This window comes from Primulina huaijiensis, chromosome 14 (assembly GCF_012295235.1).
Source record: "Primulina huaijiensis isolate GDHJ02 chromosome 14, ASM1229523v2, whole genome shotgun sequence".
Classification (NCBI taxonomy): domain Eukaryota; kingdom Viridiplantae; phylum Streptophyta; class Magnoliopsida; order Lamiales; family Gesneriaceae; genus Primulina; species Primulina huaijiensis.
In genome coordinates, this window is record NC_133319.1 from 1,811,115 (window position 1) to 1,832,965 (window position 21,851).

Below are 21,851 nucleotides of genomic sequence, written 5' to 3' on the forward strand. Positions count from 1 at the left end.
TAAATCCAAAACAATTACCCAAGCATCTTACACAAAAACAATATAAAGCCATTAAATTATACTTGGAAATCAATAAAAGTTCCTCAACGATGTGATCTTCATTCTCTTGATTGTGTATCCCAAGTCTAAAAGCTAAAACGCCGCGTTGTTATGAACGATGCTGTCCTGAGAAGCAAATCAGAACATCATCTCTCGAAGTTTCAACGTTTCCTCTTGCTTCCTTTGGCGGCATTTGGCTTTGTAACCATGAGGCTCACAAAAAGGAAAACAATGAGAGCCACGGAAACATGCGAACCATAATTTGCCAGTAACCTCTGCATGGTGAAAGATTCATAAGAGAGGAGAAAAATGGTGCTGGGAAACACTGAACTATCACATGTAATGTTAAAAATGTCAGAGAACAAGAAATAACGGTTAACAAGAGTCTCAAATTCAATCATCAACCCACAATTCAAAATAAAAGGAAGTAGCACAATGCATGAATAAGAGGAATATACGTGAAGACCTTTATCCAAAATATTAACCTCACTAACTACACCCTAATATCAAAGGATTTTCGACAAAGAAGGGAAGTACCTTTGCCTGAAAGCCATAAAGAGATCAATCCATCCACAGTGAAGATACAAGATAAAAAAAGAATTATTTCAGTAAGGATGCAGAAGCAAAAATAAACAAGTATTACAAATATAAAAACTCAAAAGTTGCTTTTATGTTAGTAATATAAGGAAACAAAATTACAAGTGCAATTTTTGTCTCCGATGTTTCTTCTGAAAGAATATTCAGTGGCAGAACAGGGGTTGAGTAAGCTTCCTGAAAATAACCAGATATTAGTATCATTACATTCAACTTGTTCTGGTAATTCAGTACTTAAAAAGGCCAACCTGTAGCTTAGACTTCGTGAGAATTCGATAAGTGATCAAAGCAGGTGCACCATAGTAAACGGTTTTCACACTAGACAGCAACTCAAATGAATGTGACACAAGGGAGCCACTACAATCAAATGCAAATAATCCACATATAAGTAAATATAATGGAAGAAAGAATGACAATACAAAAGATTCCTACAAAAAATTGAAAAACTCACGCATCAAGTCTTTCCCAAGATTTAGAAGTGTTTCCAGTCACAATATCAAAGACCTCTTGAGCCCAACTATCATCAGTGAGGCTTACATCATATGCTGCGCTGCAATATAGTAAGCAAACATTACTTTTCAACTTCAAGCAACCAATCAATTCAGCTTATAAAAAGTTAACTACTTAGGTGAAGGACTTAACGAAACTTCTAACTAAGAGAGGCCCAGAAAGTATTCTTGTATAATACCTTAGTTAGGTTGAGGCAAAAGAGACATTGTCAAATAAATTGTTTGCACATTAAAAACAGTTGCTCTTTCCTATTAAGAGAGGCAAATGCCTCCTCATAGCTTTCACACAGAAAACATCGAAAAAATTCTTTGATGTTTGACGTAAAACAATAATATGCGTCAGCATTGAATGCATAGATCACAGCCCAAAGACTCGTAAATGGTTGCAAAAAGTGTTCAGTATATATTTACTCAAAGATTAACACAATTAACATATCGTAATTTGAACAGAATCCAAGTCCATTTAGAACATATCAAATACTAAAAATTAATACAAGTTGTACAAATTCCATTTCCTGGTTCCGTTAAGTACTAAATAAATAAATTCATTTGGATGGTATTTAAAAATAACACATCTACTGATATAAGGCAAATACAAATCATACTGGCAACAGAGTTCCATAATGCATACGATGAATGCCTTTGAAAGAAAAAAATGAATACAGTGAATGCACATAAATGGTTCACGGTTTTTCGAAATGCTCAACACTAATTAAACTTTTGAAAATTCAAACCCCACATCCACTTATTTTTCAATATCGTTTTCCACATTCAAACTTCGTTAAAAAATTTAAATCTGTGCAATCAACTATCGTTCGCATCCACATGCAATCAGCTACTGCTTTCATCTACATGCTGATGCAATCAATACAAAACATTTCCCCCTCTTTTGCAACCGAGGATTTGAAGGGTTTACAGACAACAATCCACAGGGGCGCACCCAGTGAGAGTCATATCCGCTCTAACGAAAAATTCAAGCTTCATTCACAATATTACCCACTGAATTTGTGGGTCGCCTCCTAAATCTAACAAGGATCATAAAAAAAAAAAAATCACAGATGATAAAAAGATTCAGTAAATCAAGGAGAGCATACTCGGATCCACTGTTGTAAATATCGATGGAGACGGAAACACGTTCCAGGTTCTTATTAAGCTTTTTCTGAGAAACTCTCTTATGGGCAACAATAAATGGACCCGCCGCTGCCGATTCTGAGAAGATAAAAGAAATGGAAAGTAGAGTTAAAACCAAAATGATCGGCAAAGCAAGGGTTTTCGCCATTGATTCGATTTAGGATTATCGGCAAGGGGGGAGAGAGGATGTGAGACGCCGTGCAAGATTTCCGCGCAGACCAATATACAACACGTGGAAGATTGGGGATTGTATTTAGTGGGCCTTGTTGTGCTTAATGGGTTCTAAATGGGCTTTATAACCTACTCTTGGCCTGCCACAGTTTTCTTCTTTTTTTTTTGGTGGATATCATAAAATTAATGCAATATAAATTTTGAAATTTCAAAATAAATTAGTGGCAATTTTTAATCTATAATATTTTAATAGTAATTTCTTCCTTCTCATATCCACAAGTTTGATTATTCAATTCGTACTAATCTCTATGCATATGAAATTAGACAAGGTTTCGTCTGGTTGTTGGATTGGTGATTGCGAAAAACTTATAATATACATTAATATATATGAATAACACAATGATATATAAATATAATATTCTATAGAACTTGAGCCAACGGAACAACGTGTCATCCTTCACATCAATAGTGCCTGACAAGATAACGAGACAACTAAATGTTACATAACTAGCTAAAGACTTGATTTGGTTTGAAAAAAAGAATTTGGATTTGATGTGAATTCACTCTTATATACTAATCTATCAGAAGATGCATTCAGTAGCTTCAACAATATAAAAAGGCACAACCACCCTTAACGTAATTGTCGTATAAAATGGATAGAATGCAAAGATTGAATACTGTATACTCTAGCTTACACTCACAAGAAGAATCAATTCTGCTATTTCTCACGTATTCCAGTGGACTGGCCTCGTTGACAACAAAAATTTCACGAGTTTACTTGGAGATTGGAATGGTGGATTCAAGAAAAGAAAGCTGGTTTCTTGTCAGTGTCAGTTTTTCTTCAGCTTCTGCTGCCTTTTGTTGAACACCACGAACAACGTCCTCTGGAGCTTTCTCCACGAACTGTAACCAAATAATGAAAACCATGAGACCTCAAAGTTACTGAGCGGACAAAAGAATCCATCTAAAATAGAACACACGAGAATGAGAGATTCGAACTAAAGCATTTGATCGTTGAAGATCTGGTGCGGATTTAGACAAGCATAATCATTTAAGCAGTCAATAGTTACAGCAGTGAGTTAAAAATAAACTTTGGAAAATACAACTATGCGACAGAAGTTCAGGCTGGTGTAGCCACTTCAATCGAAGTAACGAAATTTCACGCCCAATCCATCTTATATTCATGGCAACATGGCTGATTTTGTAGTAAATGTTAAAACAATTTCGTGGTTTAAAAACAAAAGACGAGGCAACAGTACAGCCTCTAGCTCGAGCACAACAGTTTCAGATCATGGTTCCCTTATTTCCACTTAATACACTGTATATGAAAATTATAAATTGAAATACGAAGCTGGAAGTGAAGCATGTTCATGTTTCATTTTCAATTTTGATCCACTAATAAGTAAAAAAAAAAACAGTCTTGATCACAACTCACACTGGGAGAACTTAGGCGAGCCATGAGTCCATCGTATTCCGTTTGCATTTTAGCAAGCCGTTTCAAAAGGCGCTGCACTTCAGCAGAAATATCTACCATGGCAGCAAGAGGAAGATAAGCCTCCAAACCTTCACTGGCAACAAGATGAACTGATTGATTGGCATCACCTGGAGATCATCTTTCATCAATACAATGCTGTACAACGGTAATTATACAGTCTAAATTCACAACAACGAAAATCAAGAACCAGAAACATAGAGGACACTCTAGATAATGAAAATGATTATATACTTGCAAAAAATAGAATTTTTCTGCAGTACCTGGGGGAGATTCGGTACAGCTGATATTGTGAAAATCTAATCTAGAGAGGAGAGCCAAAACTTCTCTTTCCTCCTGCATCACAAAAGAAGAAGATAATCTCTACAACTACCATTGAATTTCAATTATTTGAAGCTGGCATATGTATGTATTAAAAATATAAAAACATAAGGTTGCATTTGGATATAAGACTTGAAAATGTAATGCAAGAGTTAATGTCAGCACTGTTGATTCCAGAAAATTTTGTTTAAACAAGAGCAAACAAAGCAATAATCTATAGATCATTCAAAGGTTCAAAACACAAAGACCAACGGATTCCCTAGTCGCATTCTCCTGTTAAATTGTTATTCCAGTATTGTCAAAACAAATTTCAGGTATTTGCGTGAATTTAAGCATTGCTCTTAGATGTGGCCTTATTAGCAATCTATTCAATCAGATCTTAAGAATTTCTTTCACCAATCGAAGAGAGTATCGATGCCAGTAAAAGTTTACCTGTCTGTTACGTGCCTGAGTTTGGGATCGTGTTATGGGTCGTTGAACTGTGAAATCTCCTAGTTCAGAATAGGATTCCTGCCGTTTTGATTTACGCCCTTGACGAACTATGATTAGTTGAAGAATTGGGGCTTGAGAAAACAAGAGAACCACCCAATCTTGTGAAATAATATTTTTATTGATATTTTCTCAATACCTAATTCTTCCCCCAAGTTCCTACCTATACTGATGACGCAAATCCAAAAATAAACCGAAAGAAATCCTACCAAATTTTAAAAGATACGCTGAAATCTAAAAACAAAGAAATAGTTAAAACAAGGAAATAATTATCCCTATTAACTAAGGAAAAAATTTTCTTGCTCCTCCATCTTTAACCTAAATTTTCCACGATTGAAACGTTGATAGACCTTGGGCTTGTAAGTTTCATTCTCTACATTGCTGCCCACAACCCCTTCTCGGCCCACTTCTTCTTCGCGGCTCGTGACACAGTCTTGCTCTAACACCTTAAGTTGTTACTGGCTGAGGTAACTAAATATCATGACAAATTAACTAAGAAATATTGTCTATGTATCATACTTCTATCGTTCAAGTGCAAGTTCGTGCACCAATAATGTGCAAAGTCTATGAACTGTTTAGGTCTTTTAAACAGTATATCACTAATTTGATGATTAATACATCTACTTGAATAAAAAATCTCATAAATATTTCATCATTTCCTCACATTGAGAAAAATACTGGTTCACTCATTGATTGAACCTAACCGATGAACCTCCGTTCTCCATGGTTAAATCAGGTGCTAACATTTTATTACCACTAGTCAATATGCAGTTCATTAAAAGATTAAAAAAACAGAAGACAACAGTTATTAGCTGATTGGAAGTCAAAATATCAAGCTAACCGTCCATTATACCACTCTTCTTCATTAATGTAGGATAGGAACTGTATGAGATTGACCAACTTACATATATATACTTTAAAACTTCCGAATTCCCAACAATAGAAGCTGGTATACGTCTTCCTGGTTCAACAGAGTACTCCGCTCTTGCATTTCGAATCGCCCTGGTCTAAGGTCAGGCCAGAAACGGAAAACAAGAACTATCTAAGCACACAATCAGGTAACTCAATTGGTCTATCTCAATAGTAAAAATAAAAGGATTATTACCAAAGCCTGTAAGTTTTCAAATTTCTTCACAGATTCATCTAGCCTAGGAAGAGAAGTTGCCGGCCATGCTGTTACTATCAAAGCTTCTTTGCGGTAGGGCAATGACTTTGGAAAACAACAATATACATAATTTTCAGATGGGGAAGCATAGCATTTTGAATCCAAAATTAAAACAAGGACTGGAATCCTTCTGTCTTAATAATAGGCATGAGAAGACATATTCAAGAATATGGAACCATCCATTTCTGCCCATGTTTTAACAGAAGGTACACTTCCAACAACATTATAGTGTTCCGATCCACTGCAATGTAATGACAAAAAGATCATCCCAATGCCTGCTCTAAATTAAAGTGAGGCCGAAAAGGCTGAAGTTTATATTTTAGCCAAGGATTAAAAAGATCATGACATATTACCTTTGCTGTAGCTGTGAAAACAGGAAAAAGGCTGTGACATACAAAGTGTTCTGAGAGAGGAATTATTTTCACAAAGCAAATATATCAATTACCAAAACCATAGACCAAAATGATCATTTGGGTGATGAACAAAATGCTTGCAGGTGATGGTTACAATTAAATTTGTACATTATTCTGATAACGCTGATAAGAAAAGGTCTACTAAAATTCTCATGGAAACACAGAAAAAATTTGGAGACATTTTTAATTTTTTTATTCTCCCAAACACATTCTCCAATCTCTCAAAACTCAATTTTTTTCTATTATATATCTCCCAACATTACTTTTGACCGCTAACATTACTTTTAACTCAACCTTTCATCATGCCCCAGAAACATGTTATTGTAGCATGATATTTTAACTACTAACACTACATTTTAGAATAACTAAATATATGATAAGAAATCATTATCCTAATAAATTCTTGCATGACATGATATATACCGTCAAAAAATAAAGCCAATCAAATATCAAACTTCACATTTCTTGCAAGACACTTTTTCTCAAAATGTTTTCCGAACACAATGGGAAAACAACACTAAACTATATTTTATACCTGCCAGAGCTCCTCAGTTACGAATGGCATGAAAGGGTGTAATAATTTCAGTATGTTTTCGAACACATATAAAAGTACGGCCTGTGATGTAGACGCGACAGAATCACCTTCCGAGTTATAGAGCCGAGCTTTACTTGCTTCAATGTACCTAACAAGAAATGCAAAAACATGAGTCTGGTGCAAAGATAAGTGAGTCCTACAAAGCAATAATGAGGAAAAATAAAATATTATGAGTCTGGAAATTGTCATGCACCAAAGAGAAATATGGAGCATTCTACAACTTACAAAAGCAATGGTAATGCAACAAGTTACTAGTTACAAATACGATAACAACAGAATCACAGTGAACAACTATTCTCAGACTAATTCTAACAGCTGAAAAGGCTCTATTTATATTAGATAATAATATATAACCTAAACATCCATACTCCATATTTGCTCAAACTAAAACTACTAATTCAACGGGCAATTTTCACAGGGGTGTAGAACTTACGCAATTGCAATTCTCAACAAATATAGCATATGAAACAACTAAGACACAGTGATTGAAAAAGACAAAGCATACCAGAATAATAATCCATTTCATTATGTTAACTAGAAAAAAATTATTAGATTCATGATCAAACAAAGACAATATTCTGTTTTCCCAGTTTGAATGGATATGTTAAAATTCACACAAAAGTCACAACAAGAGTTAAAAATGCTTCGTTATTACCTCCAAAAGTACTGAGAGTTAGAGAGACGATATTTTTACTTTCAGTTGGATTATGCTAGGGGTTGGCATGCCAATAGTTACCCTCAAAAGGAACTTTTGATGATATACGGAGCACTCAATTGCAATAGTGTAATTAAAAAATCTCTGTCGTCTTACAATCTATACTCCCACAACCAACAGTTTTTGTTCCAGTTCTGTTTACTGTTGGAGGTCCTTAACTACTCCCATCTTCTAGTGGCTCTAATCTGAACCCTCTAATCTGAACCAACCAGGGTAGGGAGAGCAAGACATCATCATACTAATTTACCAGATGTGATAGAAGAGGCTCATATGAGAGAAGATAAAACTGAAAAACTACACACACAATTCACATCTCAACTCTGATCACTAAATATGACAAGTTAAACTAGGAAACTTTGAGAGTTTGGACAATGAAATAGAATCAGCTTATTAAAATTTGTGCAATCATAATAATAANAAAACAAAAAAAAAAAAAGAAAAAAAAATTATATATATATATACACGTACCAGTCAGCAAAATCGCCCCAAAAGAAATCATATATTTCTCTTGAAACATCACCAAAGAATAACTTATCATAACTAATGGTGACAGCATCAATTAGCATATGAAGTTTTGAAACCTGCATACAAATAGAAGAAGTGATGACAATAGAGAGGGAAATAATGGACTGTAATTCAACAGTTTTGGGAGATTGAGTCTTACCACCCAGCACTCTGGTAAAGGTAGATTGAGCACTGCCTTTTCAATGTCAAACTGTGAAAACATTGATCTATTTAGTCAGAGGTATAAGCCCGAGGAACAAAGGACTGACTTTATGTTGTTCATCTACTAGTAAAAGACTGATTCCATGAATTAATTAACATTATGAACTCCTCAATTCAAGAATTATGCACGCAAACTGAGATATCGTATGTTCTCACCCTTGATTAAAAAAATATTCAAATTTGGTAGTATTATCAACAAGCTTAAGTGGATAAAGAAAAGTTGTAGGATAAAGGTAACCAGTATGCTTAAAAGGGGAACATTCTTTAAGTTTTAAATCTGGACCCCTCCATCCCAAATGTGATGCATGCAAACTGAGATAACATATGTGCTTACCCCTGATTAAAAAATTATTCAAATTTGGTAGTATTACCAACAAGCTTAAGAGGATAAAGATATATTGTAGGATAAGGGCAACCAGTATGTTTATCAGGGGAACATTCTTCAAGTTTTAAATCTGGACCCCCCAACCCCAAACGTAAATGAAAGAAACTCGGGCTGTTCAATGGTGGAACCAACCGTCACCATTTTCCACAAGTAAGACTTCCGATATAGCTGTTCGTTGTTCGCATGGAAGTTGGGGCAATAATTATTAAATGACATTTTGAGAAACAATAAGAGGCGAAAGAACCTCGAAGTCCTGTATAGCTTTCCAAGCAGATAAATCACTTTGATCAGGCAAATTCTGGAGCACAAACTTGCCAGCATTCCACAATTTGTTCGTGAATGCTTTGCTAGAAGTTAACCTCTCGGTAGATAAATTTAAATCCTGAAAGAAGAACATAAAGCAAAGTTTAGAAAACTACCACATTGACCGCCAGATGTATTTAGCAATAAGCAAATGAGTTCCCAAGAAATGAAGCAGCGAAACTATAACAAACCATTGTATTTTCCTCCTTTTTCAAAATAAAAAAGTTTGCAAGTGAGCAATTTCACATTTAAGATAAGAATGACAAACCTGACCAGCAGTTCCTAGAGAAAGAGTGAAGCGCAGAGCATCAGTTCCATATTCTTTGATTGTATCAAGAGGATCTATGACATTTCCTAGTGTTTTAGACATCTTTCGTCCCTATATTAATGTGAATAGCAAGTTAAAAGTAGCATCAGACTCAAGAAAAGTACCATATGAATAAAAAAATGTTCAAACGAATAATGCATGTCCCAAGTTTTAGTCAAAACTCAAAATGAAAGCGTGTATCCATGCATTTAACAGTGCTACTCAGATGACCATCAAGCATCCTCTTTGAGAAGAAACCAGAACTTCAAATTAGTTAACTTATCAACAACGCCATCAGAATAACCAGACAATAGTTCGAAATATAGAAAGTAAAGAAAATCAAAAAACTATTCCAGGAGGGGAAGCCTGAAACCGATGAGCTATCCATTTTACATGTTCCCAATATCTTGAATTAAATAAATTTAGCAGCATACTTTCAATTTCCTCATGGCAGTGACTACATAATGGCACCCTCTCAGAAAACGGTAGTGATGGAAATACCTAAGTAACACCACTATGGAAAGACATAGCAAGTCCTTAACATTCTAAAACATAGCACGCTAATCATTTATTTGCTAATGTGGAAATCATATTACAAAGTGAGCCGAATTTAATATTCTAATTTTGCAAGGAGAAATTAAAGAAAGTAATACAAAATTCCAGAAACATCAAAGAGGAAGAACGAGGGAATGTCTTATCAAGGTAATCATTTTTGTTTTGGTAACTATGAATCTCATGAAGAATTTGATCATGGCTCCAGTCAGGGAATAGATGAAATTTATAAAACAAAAATGGATCCTTATTTTTTGTTATACCAAACAAATTCACAAGTTTTTTCCTCCTGAAACCTCCAATTTTAGAGTATGAACCCTCGATTTGTCGACTCAATATTAGATAAAAAGGGGCCATGAGCTTATTTTCCTAGGTCTAAACAAGTTGACATGATTTTACTCCTTATAAAAAGAAAATTAGAGAACTCGACAATTATTTAAATGAAGCTATAAAATATCAAATAAGTCCCTTGTTACATTTTATAAACCCAACTTCAATTTTTAGGAACAAAATAAATTCTGTCATATAACCTTTTCACTTCTTTAAATAGGATTTAAATCGACCTACTTTTGGTCCTGAAGTCAACAAGTACAATTTTTCTGGTTACTCTATCCTACTCGGTACTGATCAATTATAAACAAAGCAATGTTGGAACGCAATAGTTGTCCTACTGGAAGAGCGACACGATGTGGCGCTTAAGCTGTTATGCAGCTTAAAACACTGTTATCACCCAGATTTTGTGGTAAAATGACAAATGTTCGATACTAAAATAAGTATCAGAGTTAATGTCATATGTTCATTTGTTATGAGTTGTGAGTTGGTGCAATTATTGTGAGAGGATTATTGTGATCAATAATCGCTCCTGTTGGGAAAACAGTCAAACGTGGTGCTAGAGTTGTTATACGATTTAAAATTTTGATATACACTATTACAACCAATTATAATTTTTCATAAAATAACAATGTTCAATCTTACAACCAATAATACAGAAAAAATGAAGTCTTATTCACTACGCGATCTAATAAATAAGGTTAAAAAACAATGACACAATGATAAACTCGATTGACATAATGGCATGCAAAAACTAAATAAAACATGAAGCTTCGATGCAGGTCATGTTCAGAACCAGCTTTACAATAAATAACACTACTAAAAGATCATTATGGAAACAAGGAATTCAATTAAAAGTTATCGCTAGAGGCAGTGATCTTAGCCTCAATTTCCAACTCACTTGAGAATCTCGAATTAGACCGTGAAGGTAAACATATGAAAATGGAACCGTCCCCGTGAATTCTATTCCCATCATCACCATTCGTGCCACCCAAAAGAACAATATGTCATGCCTGGCAAAACAAGCAGCAACAATTATATCTAAGCATGGTCGAAATGGATACACTTATAATCTCTTTAAAAGAATATAAGTAAAATGGGTTGTCAAATGAAAAGTGATCAGGAATAAGAATGTGAAAAGGTCAAACAATCTGGGGGCTAGGAAGCCTCACAAAATACAATAAATTGCTGCACCAAGTAAGCCAGAAAGGAGCAATTAACTTTATTTCAGGAGATTATCCATATTGAGACAAATTTTGCTCATGGAGATGATGAAAATAAGAATCTGATTCATCACCTCATTTTCAGGAAGTTATTACATTAGTTACAAGAGGATCTAGTGCAGTACAAAAGATGGATGATTTTCCTGCTTTAAAATGTAAATTACACATTCTGTAACACTCTACAGAATTTAAATATAAAAAGATGCACAACTTGACAAATTAAGACGATAATATTGAGCACCACCCTAAAGAAATCTTCCAAACGGCAATACTAGCTATACAGAAAGATAGATGAACAGGTAGAATCTGTGAATACCCTGTTTCAAGAACTGAAGTAGGATAGAAGTCCTTAAAGTCCTTTGCTGATACATCTGGCCAACCAAGAGTGCTGAATGGCCACAGAGAACTAACAAAAAGGCAAACAGAATTCGGTCAACTATCTGGTCTTCCAGTCATTCAACGTTTGAAATCAATATTCAGGACATACAAACATTCAGGAATCAAATAACCCAAAAAAAAAAATCTATACCTTGCTACATTATCGAGCGCAAGAAATCTAGTGGAATTAAAAAATTAAAAACTATATAACATTTGAAATCATCTAAATCATCAAACAAGGTATATCATCAGCCTTTTCCCTAGTCCGTGTTAGGCACACACCTAACTGAACTGCTGGGCCTTAGGTTGGAGTGTCAATAAGCGCAGGGATCATGCCTGGCTGAGCCTAGACTTTATCTGAGAGGTTAGTGTGCCTATATTAACAGCAGCTTTGACGAAGTGTGAAAAATACCTATTCAACTCCATAGTTTCCTCCACATATTATTAAGTCCATAATCAGAAAATATTCTTTCAAGAAACAGGCAGCATTGACTACTTCTACACCAAAAAACAAGGAGACAGGAAAGTACAACATTAATGGCCTGGTCAATTAAAGAAAAATGGTCCAACAAACCTGGAAAACCAAGTGTCAAGAACATCTGGATCTTGATAAATTTCAACACTTTTTCCATGCTTTCCACGTGCTTTTCTAAGAGCCTCTTCTTCACTCCTAGCTACTATGTATTCCTCTTCAGGATCTTTACCCACAACATACCAAACAGGTATACGATGCCCCCACCATAGTTGTCTGCTTATACACCAGTCCTTGATGTTTGATAGCCAGTGATTATATATCTAGCATCATCATGCAGTAAATAAATAAAGGACTCCAACTTTATACAAATAAATACAGTTAAGATTAACCAACCAAAACCAATAAAATAAGACAGCCCAAAACAGTCTTAAAAGCATCAAGGCCAATATTCGTGTTTTAGTTATGCTAAAAATTGCAGATATATTACCCAATGTTAATGAGGCAACAAATAGACCAGAACAGCTTCTTCCGATAAAACAGCAGTGTTCTAAAAGACGCTGCCTAGGACCACCTAGGCAACTAGGTCGCCCACGGCCCCCATTTTTACGAAAGTGATGCCTCTAGGCGTTGCAGCATTAATTGGCGGTTGGCAGCGGCAGGTTGAACAATTTAGTCTATGTTCAATTCATTGTCAAGATCATCAACAAGAATAGAAGAAAAAAAGAAAAGTAGTGGATGTGTCACTTGCTTGTGAAACAACTGTGACACAAGGATGTCACAAGGATGAATTGTTGATGGTGAAGATGAAGATTTTGAAACACATGTTGAATATGCAAGAGAATTTCACAAAGAAGAATTTGTATCGGATGAAGAGAGGAATATATCATGGATTTTAAGTTTGAATCCGATACAGACGAACTTTTAAATAAATATGGAGATGAACAAGAAAAAAAATTAGAGAGAAAATAAGCTAGAAAAACCATCTAGCGCTTTTTAGACAACTCTAAAATGGAAACATGCATAAGCACATTAAAACATGAAAAAGAGGAGTAGAAAACCAAATTTGGAGGATTTACAATATCTCTATTACGTACTTTCTCAAATCTTTCAGGCAAAATTGTTAGTTCTCTTTTTTCTACTGCTCTAAGGGCCTTCTCAGCCAAAGGCTCCATTGTTACAAACCACTGCTTGCTCACAAGAGGCTCTATTATCTGGTAAGAGGAACTTTCTGTGAGAAAACGAAAGGAAAGATGTATCTATTAAATATTTATCCATTATTTTCACACCTCTCCACCACGCTGCGATCTTGGAACTCGCATTGTGTAAGCCTCCTTTTTGACTGCTAATCCTGTCTCCTCAAGCTCATGCCAAAGTTTCTTTCGTGCTTCAAACCGATCTAGACCACTGAATATTAGTTGCAATTGATAAATACAAGGTAGAGACAAAAAATTATTCGATCCAACAAAATTTTAAACATAATCAAATATCACTTGCCAATACAAGCCAGCAACTTCATTGAGAGTCCCATCTTTATTCATGATATTAAGAATCGGAAGACCAAGCTTCCTAGCCAGAAGATAATCATTGTGATCATGGCCAGGGCTTATCTTCAAGACACCAGTTCCGAAGTCTTTATCGACATACTGCACATTGACAAGATGTTATGTCCTCAAAAGGGATTTCCATTCAAGTTCTAAGGGCACTTCTAATAACAACTAAAATTGACCAAAAACCTGATAGCAATCTGAAAGTTATTACACATCTTAAGAAATGAATTGATAACATTGTAGTTATAGCATAGTAAGAAAGCTTTTCACATTCATTGTACGGGCTCAAAAGAAAAGCCAATATTATAAATGATATCAAGGTTTTAGAGCAACAGGCTTCCTAAAAATGAATTAATAAATGATATCAAGGTTTTACCTTATCAGAAATAATGGGCACATGCCGACCAAAAGTCATCGGGACAATAGCTTGCTTTCCAATGTACTTCGAGTAACGTTCATCCTAAGAAAACATCAACAAAAATATCATCAATCACGACTGACAGGATAAAGATGGTCTTTAAAAAGAAGACATTGGAAGCACAAAAGACAGTGACGAATATGTGAAACAGACAGTTAAAATACTTGAAGTAAAGCACAATCCAAAGGACTAATGGTGAAGCTCATCCGATCCAGTGCCTGATATTCTCCCATAGATGAGGTATGTCTCCTCGTATACCTTTGAAGATCAACTTTTGTCTTTTTCCCACAACTGCTAAGTAGTTGCTAATATCATTAGCTTTCATAGTTTTCTACATTATCTCTTCCAAACATATAACATGTCTCTAAAAGATAAAATAATTTTAAAACCATATCAAGTGAAAACCAAGTGCCATCAAAGTCTTATACCAGGGCACATTCTAAAAATGCAATTGTGAAATCCACATCTATCTCCAGCTTTTATTCCACACGATTCTTACATTTATCATGTTGGATCCAGATTGCTTTCCAAAGACACTTGGAAGATGCTCTTTGATGATATGTGAACATTCATCCCTTAGACCAGGAACATATTTTCCTGCTATAAACCTGTGACAAAATGCTTTCTCCTCCAAATCAAATTTCCACTACTACTTACTAAATAGTACCTTGTTGCGAGCCTCCACATTCCATATTACCCAACTGCCCCTCTTTCCAAGTAACAAAGTCTCTAAATTTTGCTCAAATAACTTCCACACAGCCACTTTTTCAAACAGCACATCATCACAAACATTTCGCGACTAAAACATCACCCACAATATACCAACATGATTAAAGCATATCTTGGAGTTGAATTATCTTTTCATCTCATGTGATCTGAATCCCACTAGAACTACATTTCATTATTTCCCAAAAAAAAGTCTCTTACTCTAATATACTTTAATCCTAACACTATATTTTAAAATTAGTTGATCCATACATTATCAAATAACTAAATATCATATGATGATATAACATCTAAAATAAAGGTGTTCTTTTCAGAAAACAAAACCAAACCAATATCACATTTCCAATACGATTATGTAAAACACATTTTCTTAAAATCTTTTTCCACTCAAGAACCTCATGTTTTCAGTAATAAGTTATTTGGTGGATAACATATGAGTTAACCTCAACCAAAATGTTCATAAGCAAGTCACTAAAGAAAATACAGTTTACTTTAAGCGCCAAAGAAATAACAAAGAGTTACTTATAATCATCTTTCATTGAATTAGTTCGCTAATAAGTTACCTTGGGATTCACTGCTACCGCCGTATCCCCAAATAAAGTCTCGGGTCTTGTGGTTGCAATTGTCAGAAAATCACTCCTGTGAGGTAAAGAAAATGTTCCTACATAGGATCAATTTCAATTAACTACAAATAAGATATATACAAATTTTAGCTCTTACACCGCCGTGGAATCATGCCAATATATATATAATCCTACTTATCTTTTTTCTCTTCACGTTTTCCTCATCTTTTTAATCAATCTGAAACGATGAGCAACTATACTTCATGAAGTTATCAGAAATTCAAAATTTCCAGTTTTTGAATGTTCACATTCTTTAAATCCTTTGTTTTCAACAGTATGTCTACAATTGTCTTAAAAGTCTTACAAGGATCTTTTCGAGAAGAATGAAATAAGGTTCTCCAAAAAATAACCATAATCTTTTTCATAGTTTTTAGAACCGCAACATGCACCAAGGCTAATAGATGCCATTGCGCAGAGGTGCAAAGTGCAATGCTTAAGGTGAGGCGTGTGCTTAATTGATGACATAATGCACTTAACAGCTTAATTCAACATATTACCCAGAATGTACTTAAAAGCTTAAATAAAAACGATGTCCGGAAAAAAGTAGTCCTTGTGAAACTAGTGAATTAATTAGTTAGCTTAACAATCAAATGATCAGTAAACCAGTAATTTAAAGGTAATGGAAGCAAACGTTAAGAGAAGATGTGTGGTCATACCTTGAACCACCAGCAACACGGTACTTTATATGATATAATGCACCTGGTTCCTCCGAGTACTCCACTTCCTACAGAAATATTATTTTGAATAAAAGAGGTGTCATTAGAAAGACAAACAACAGACATGGGCGGAGAATTAGTCCTATGTTGTTAACTAGGTATCAAGTTTGGCATTTGCATACCAAATCAGAAACTGCCGTCTGTAAATTAGGGGACCAATTGACCATGTAAGAACCTGCAACAAAATATTTGTTACCACATATAATAAAGAGTATAAAACACAAAATGACATAATTCTAAATCGATTCAATGTCCATCCATACACTTTAATGCAGCAAAGATAAGCAATTGATCTCACTCCAATTCACAACATAGGTTTTTGTCTACACGAGTCCAAAGCCATCTAGCATAAACTACGTAAATTATAAACAAAAACACCAATCCACAGAATTCCTCAATTTTAAAAAGGCCGTGAGAAGAAAATCAATAAGTTTCTCCTGTAATAAACAACTAACTGGCAAACATGCATAGATATTATACAAACAAAGATATTATACAAACAGACATGATCTGAGGTAATATGTTAGCTCCTTATTTCCTTTAACAAAAGCAACACTGCACAGATGATCAAAGAATTTCCAGTATCTTCTTTTCAAATATAAAAAGGTTATTGCATAATGTCTTCAAACATTTGAATAAGCACTGTGAAATAACCTTGATAAATTAGGCCTTTGTCGTGAAGCCTAATAAATGCCTCAACTACTGCTCCTGCAAAAGTAAAGAAAAAATGCTTCAGAACCGCCGGGGGGTGGGGGGGGGGATGTACCAAGATACAGCATTCATTTGCACAGCTTTGATTCACTAAATTATCGACAATACATGGAAGAGTGCAGTTGAGAAACTTTTTAAGAACCAAATAGCAAGACTAACATATAAAAATGAGAACTAGCATCTGATTACAATTTGGGGCCAAATTATGCCCTATCTCAGATATCACCACAGCCATACAAACCGGACATATTATCATGATTCGTTGTTTATTAGGGTTTACTGGATAAGAATTGCCTTACTACTCAGCTGTTCATCAAGGGTAAAATGTTCTCTGGTCCAATCACATGAAGCTCCAAGTCTCTTAATTTGATTTGTGATTGCTCCACCATACCTAGAAGTAACAGAGAGTATAATACATTTAAACAAATCAGTAATGTTGAAAAAAAAAACAAGACATTAGAAAAAATCCACTGACTACCAAGTTCGATAATTCTATAAAACATATGAATATGAATACTGCAGAATGAAAGAGAAGTTTATATCATCCAACAATCATTGACCAGCAAAAGTTGGCTGGCAGCCAGAATGCTCCACCAAATCTTAATATACTATTGTGATTAATCACACGCTTAAGGACAGTCTCCTATTGATATACTCTTCATTAGAATGTTTGTAAGGCAGCCTGTGATCTAGAATAGCAGTGCCTTACAAACTTCTCCAAGATCACACAGAATGTGTATTCAGTTTTTGCACAGATTATTGCACCTTTTTACTGACAGAAGAGTAGCATTGCATTGACGTGATGCTCCCCTACCTCAATACCCCCATGGTATAAGATATCTGTAAGAACGGCAAAAGGGCAAGACAGTTCAACTTGTTGCTAATCCAGAGGCACCTAATTAAATTCGTAATCTCAGGTCTACCCGCTTATTCCTTCAGGTATGTCTAGAAACCAATAAAAATGAACATAAAAAATCATTCAAAGAAATCAATAAATAATTCCCTAGGTATCTTTTGAGAAGAAAAGAAAGGTATCAAGTAATCATCATCAAAACCATGACGAAAATTACATAATTTTCATGATTCTTTACGCTTAAAATACATGGATCAAGTTGACCAGAGGCCACAACTTGACCCAACCCTACTTTGGTTTAGAACATAAACATACAACCTACCAAATCCATTTATAAACCCCAGTCTGTCCCACAATAGGTAGGTTAAAGGCAGGAATTATCTGACCCAGTCTTACTACAACAATAGACATGTGAAGAAGAAAAATGGGATATGGTCTCTCTAGCACACCTCCATGTCATCCACTGACAAGAACGAAATAAAAAAAATCTGAAACCACAACTAATCTGGGCAACAAGGAAAGGAACAAGGGCAATGATAATAACATGAACATTAAATGGTCGCAAATGAAACAAGAGTAAAAAATGAAAAAACAAGTGAATCAATTAAAATAAAAAACTTTTTCAGAAGAAATACAACACAATTGAGGAAAATTAAAATCGGTAACTTTTACAAACATCAATAGTCATTTGGCTGATAGTACAACTTAAATAATCCAAGGATGAATGGGGAGTATGCAGACAAATGAGAAAAAAAAAGAGCTTGGAGAAAGGATGAACAAATATACTTTTCTTTCCATTGCCATACTCGTTTCGTAAATTCTTCCCTACCCAAATCAACTCTTTTTATTCCTTCAGCTGCGAGCATTCTTTCCACAACCAGCTGAAAAAATATGGTGTGCTTAATTCTCGCAAAAAAATTTATAGAATAGAAGGGACTCCCTTGGATAAGATTCAGGATGTAGGCTAAAACATATTGAAAAAATAATAAACAATAGAATGATAAATGATGTGATATAGAGAAAAAGGAGCGAGGGGTTTGTCCGTAGATAGAAAAACATTGTATGATCCTTTCAATTAACTGAACACCCTAATCACTCATCTGCCAATTGCACTAGATAATTAAAAAGGGAGTAAAATATTAGCAAGTAAATTATATTTTTAGCTTCATGCAACAATCCAAGATATACATAATTGCTCTGATAAGCATTTCAAGCAAACAATAGCTAGATAGAATGATAAATTATGTGATATAGAGAAAAAGGAGCGAGAGTTTTGTCCGTCGATAGAAAAACGCTGTATGATCCTTTCAATTAACTGAACACCCTAATCACTCATCTGCCAATTGCACTATATATTTTTAAAAGCGAATAAAATATTTGCAAGTAAAATATATTTTTAGCTTCATGAAACAATCCTAGATGAACATAATTACACTGATAAGNAAAAAAAAAAAAAAAAAAAAAAAAAAAAAAAAAAAAAAAAGAAGCATAAACTTTAATTTTTAAAACAGGTTAATAATAAAAGTTCAAAGAATCACAAATATAATTTCTTACTGCACAAAAATTCAATCATGACAGAGTGTTTGTCTAAAGTGGTTACTTTATCCAATCATCAACCTGAGTAGCAATACCAGCATGATCTGTTCCTGGAAGCCAGAGGGCAGTTCTTCCTTTCATTCGCTGATACCTTACCATAATGTCCTACAAATGCATAAAAAAAACTGGAAAATCAATATGCAATTCTTCAAGTTTAAAAATTTTCAGTATGGCCAATAGAAAATTAATTTGATAACATAATGACAAAAATAAGAAGGGAGATGAGGGGGTAAAGAATGAAGAGAGAGACTAGCGGGGGGGATGAGGAATAGAGGAACAACTGCGTGTTCCCCCTTGATCCATGCACATTACCATTCCAAAATGTGATTTTTTCACGATTCAAGCCTTAAGAAAATAGAAATGTTATAAAAAATAACTTGAGTATTTATTTGGACAGCAACAGAAAATCTTCTATTATCAGAATAACTAACGGATCCAGCAACATGAATCAATTTCATCGTCTTGAAGCAAGAATGAGCATACTAATTTATATCACTATAGATAATGGTTAACTGTTGAGAGCTATGGTTACCACCACAAATTATCTACAACTGTAGTGCACATATTAATCTTGGGTACACACGTATTACAAGTTTTATAATCGTAATTAGTGAAGTTTTTATCAGGATTTGGAGTGTCTTGGGATAATATTTGTGCAGGATAAGTCAATTCCCTCAAGATGTATTCTAAGTCATAAAATCTTCATGCATATCAGAACAAAACCTTATGCGAAGAACGAAAAATATAAAAATTAAACTATAGAACTACATAAAGGATTGAAAACAAGAAACTTTGTGGTTAAAAGGAAACAACATTATCCTACCTCAAGAGTCACAAACATTGCATGTCCCATGTGCAGTGAACCGGTGACATTTGGCGGCGGCATCGATACCACAAAGGGTTCACCACCTCTCTCAATAGGCTTGAAATACCCTTGAGACTCCCACCTATTATCCAATATCAATGACCCAATCCATTTTTAGTAACACAAACGAATAACTAATCATTATATAAGAACACCATATTTCCCTTAAAAGATATTTTAATGTCAGCATGGATATGAGATGATGAATGTACAGAAAACAAGAGGTCTTTTGCTCTTTTAAACTTGTATTAAATCCCAAAATGCCAAATGATGAGACATTTGTGACACATACTAAACATATTTTAAAACTTGACATATAATATACAGAAACGATTCCCAAAAAAACATGGTCATGATAAACAAAATATATATTTTCTCCTACAAAGCTCAAGTAAGACAGAGAGCATAAGTTATGGCACATTCCCATATTAAATCCTTCCCAACCAGTAAATAATATGTAGCATTGAGGAAAACTTTGAATATTGTACATTTTTCCTTCAAAATCATGTTTGCTCACAAGCACAAATCCTTGAGATGGAACATGCACTTCATTTTATTTTTGCCCATTTCTTGCAAATGTGTATCGAATTTAGAGTAAAAACCTAGTTAACAAATTAATATCGACAAAAAACTACCATTTGTAAATTCGTTCCTCGGATGCAAAATCAAATGCTTTTGCTACTTCTGGTGAAGTAAATACGCCCGTGCTCTCCATTGCAGGAACTAGCATTCACAGAAAAGAAAACAACTTCAGCAAACAAAATAACGCTCAAGCAAACCATTGTTTTCCTTTTCGAAATAAAACCATTTTCGACCATATCTAATAGCATCATCACATAACAACGGTGCCGATAAAACAACAATCTTGACTCATCAACGTAACTCTCTTGTACACAATATTGATCATTTGTTAACTGCCAATATAAAAGCAAATGGCAGTCTTCTGAATTTGTACAAATCAACATTGAATCGGCTATATCCCTTTCTTCCACTACAAAAAGATTTAAACTCCAACTCAACTATAGACATGGGTTTATGCTCTGAGTTGTTGAAATTATCTTCGTTTGAAAGAAATAGTGCTCACCAGCGAAAAAACGTCTGCTTCTGAAACGAATGAACGTAGATGGGTGGAGAGTGGCGCGACGACATCGTATGGAAGATAAGAGTATTGGGTTCAGCCTGTTGCATACGGGGGAAGAACGAGATAAGAGGGAGGGCCTTGAGAGAGCCATTTCTCCCCACTTCTTTTCGAAAGTTGGATGTTTCAGGTTATACAAGATAAGAAAGAGGGCCTTGACAAAGCCATTTCTCCCCACTTCTCTTAGTACAATGGAAGCGATTTCAATATCAATGTTAAATTGGACCGGGCTTTTGCGAAAAAGTTCGAATAAATATATTAATATCAATGTTAAATTGGACCGGGCTTTTGCGAAAAAGTTCGAACAAATAATATATTTAGTTTTTTTGTTTATTCCTAAATAAA

The 21,851-nt window shown here is 34.6% G+C and overlaps 2 protein-coding genes across 3 annotated transcripts; both read right to left on the minus strand.

Moving 5' to 3' along the window:
• On the minus strand, positions 1 to 2,497 carry LOC140956606 (uncharacterized). Its single transcript, XM_073413417.1, has 5 exons — positions 2,237 to 2,497; positions 1,085 to 1,183; positions 882 to 990; positions 731 to 810; positions 1 to 312 (listed from the first exon to the last, which is right to left on the minus strand). Exons 1-5 carry the CDS (start codon positions 2,419 to 2,421, stop codon positions 201 to 203), a joined length of 585 nt encoding a protein of 194 aa, XP_073269518.1. The 5' UTR covers positions 2,422 to 2,497; the 3' UTR covers positions 1 to 200.
• Positions 2,498 to 2,992: 495 nt separating this feature from the next.
• On the minus strand, positions 2,993 to 21,684 carry LOC140957685 (valine--tRNA ligase, chloroplastic/mitochondrial 2). 2 transcript variants are annotated; one of them, XM_073415024.1, is made up of 27 exons: positions 21,453 to 21,684; positions 21,004 to 21,091; positions 20,327 to 20,450; positions 19,525 to 19,608; positions 18,694 to 18,788; positions 17,354 to 17,445; positions 16,998 to 17,051; positions 16,466 to 16,518; positions 16,284 to 16,351; positions 15,568 to 15,643; positions 14,237 to 14,320; positions 13,808 to 13,956; positions 13,600 to 13,717; positions 13,408 to 13,524; positions 12,413 to 12,633; positions 11,777 to 11,866; positions 11,139 to 11,250; positions 9,317 to 9,427; positions 8,990 to 9,127; positions 8,299 to 8,349; positions 8,103 to 8,215; positions 6,860 to 7,007; positions 5,852 to 5,956; positions 5,652 to 5,753; positions 4,200 to 4,272; positions 3,880 to 4,046; positions 2,993 to 3,347 (listed from the first exon to the last, which is right to left on the minus strand). In XM_073415024.1, the coding sequence occupies exons 1-27, from the start codon at positions 21,598 to 21,600 to the stop codon at positions 3,219 to 3,221; spliced, it is 2,910 nt and encodes a 969-aa protein (XP_073271125.1). In that variant the 5' UTR covers positions 21,601 to 21,684; the 3' UTR covers positions 2,993 to 3,218. The 2 variants fall into 2 exon arrangements, with proteins under 2 accessions (XP_073271125.1, XP_073271126.1); XM_073415025.1 differs by lacking the exons at positions 20,327 to 20,450; positions 21,004 to 21,091; positions 21,453 to 21,684 and having other exon boundaries at positions 2,995 to 3,347; positions 17,362 to 17,445.
• Positions 21,685 to 21,851: the final 167 nt, after the last annotated feature.

Coding starts and splice junctions, on each gene's coding strand:
- LOC140956606 (XM_073413417.1), bottom strand. CDS start 2,421: ATGGCGAAAACCCTTGCTTTGCCGATCATTTTGGTTTTAACTCTACTT. Junction 1,184..2,236: donor ATTTACAACAGTGGATCCGA/GTATGCTCTCCT, acceptor ACTATATTGCAG/CGCAGCATATGATGTAAGCC. Junction 811..881: donor TCACGAAGTCTAAGCTACAG/GTTGGCCTTTTT, acceptor GGTTATTTTCAG/GAAGCTTACTCAACCCCTGT.
- LOC140957685 (XM_073415024.1), bottom strand. CDS start 21,600: ATGGCTCTCTCAAGGCCCTCCCTCTTATCTCGTTCTTCCCCCGTATGC. Junction 13,525..13,599: donor GATCGCAGCGTGGTGGAGAG/GTGTGAAAATAA, acceptor TCCTCTTACCAG/ATAATAGAGCCTCTTGTGAG. Junction 11,867..12,412: donor CTTGACACTTGGTTTTCCAG/GTTTGTTGGACC, acceptor CCTTTTTGTTAG/TTCTCTGTGGCCATTCAGCA.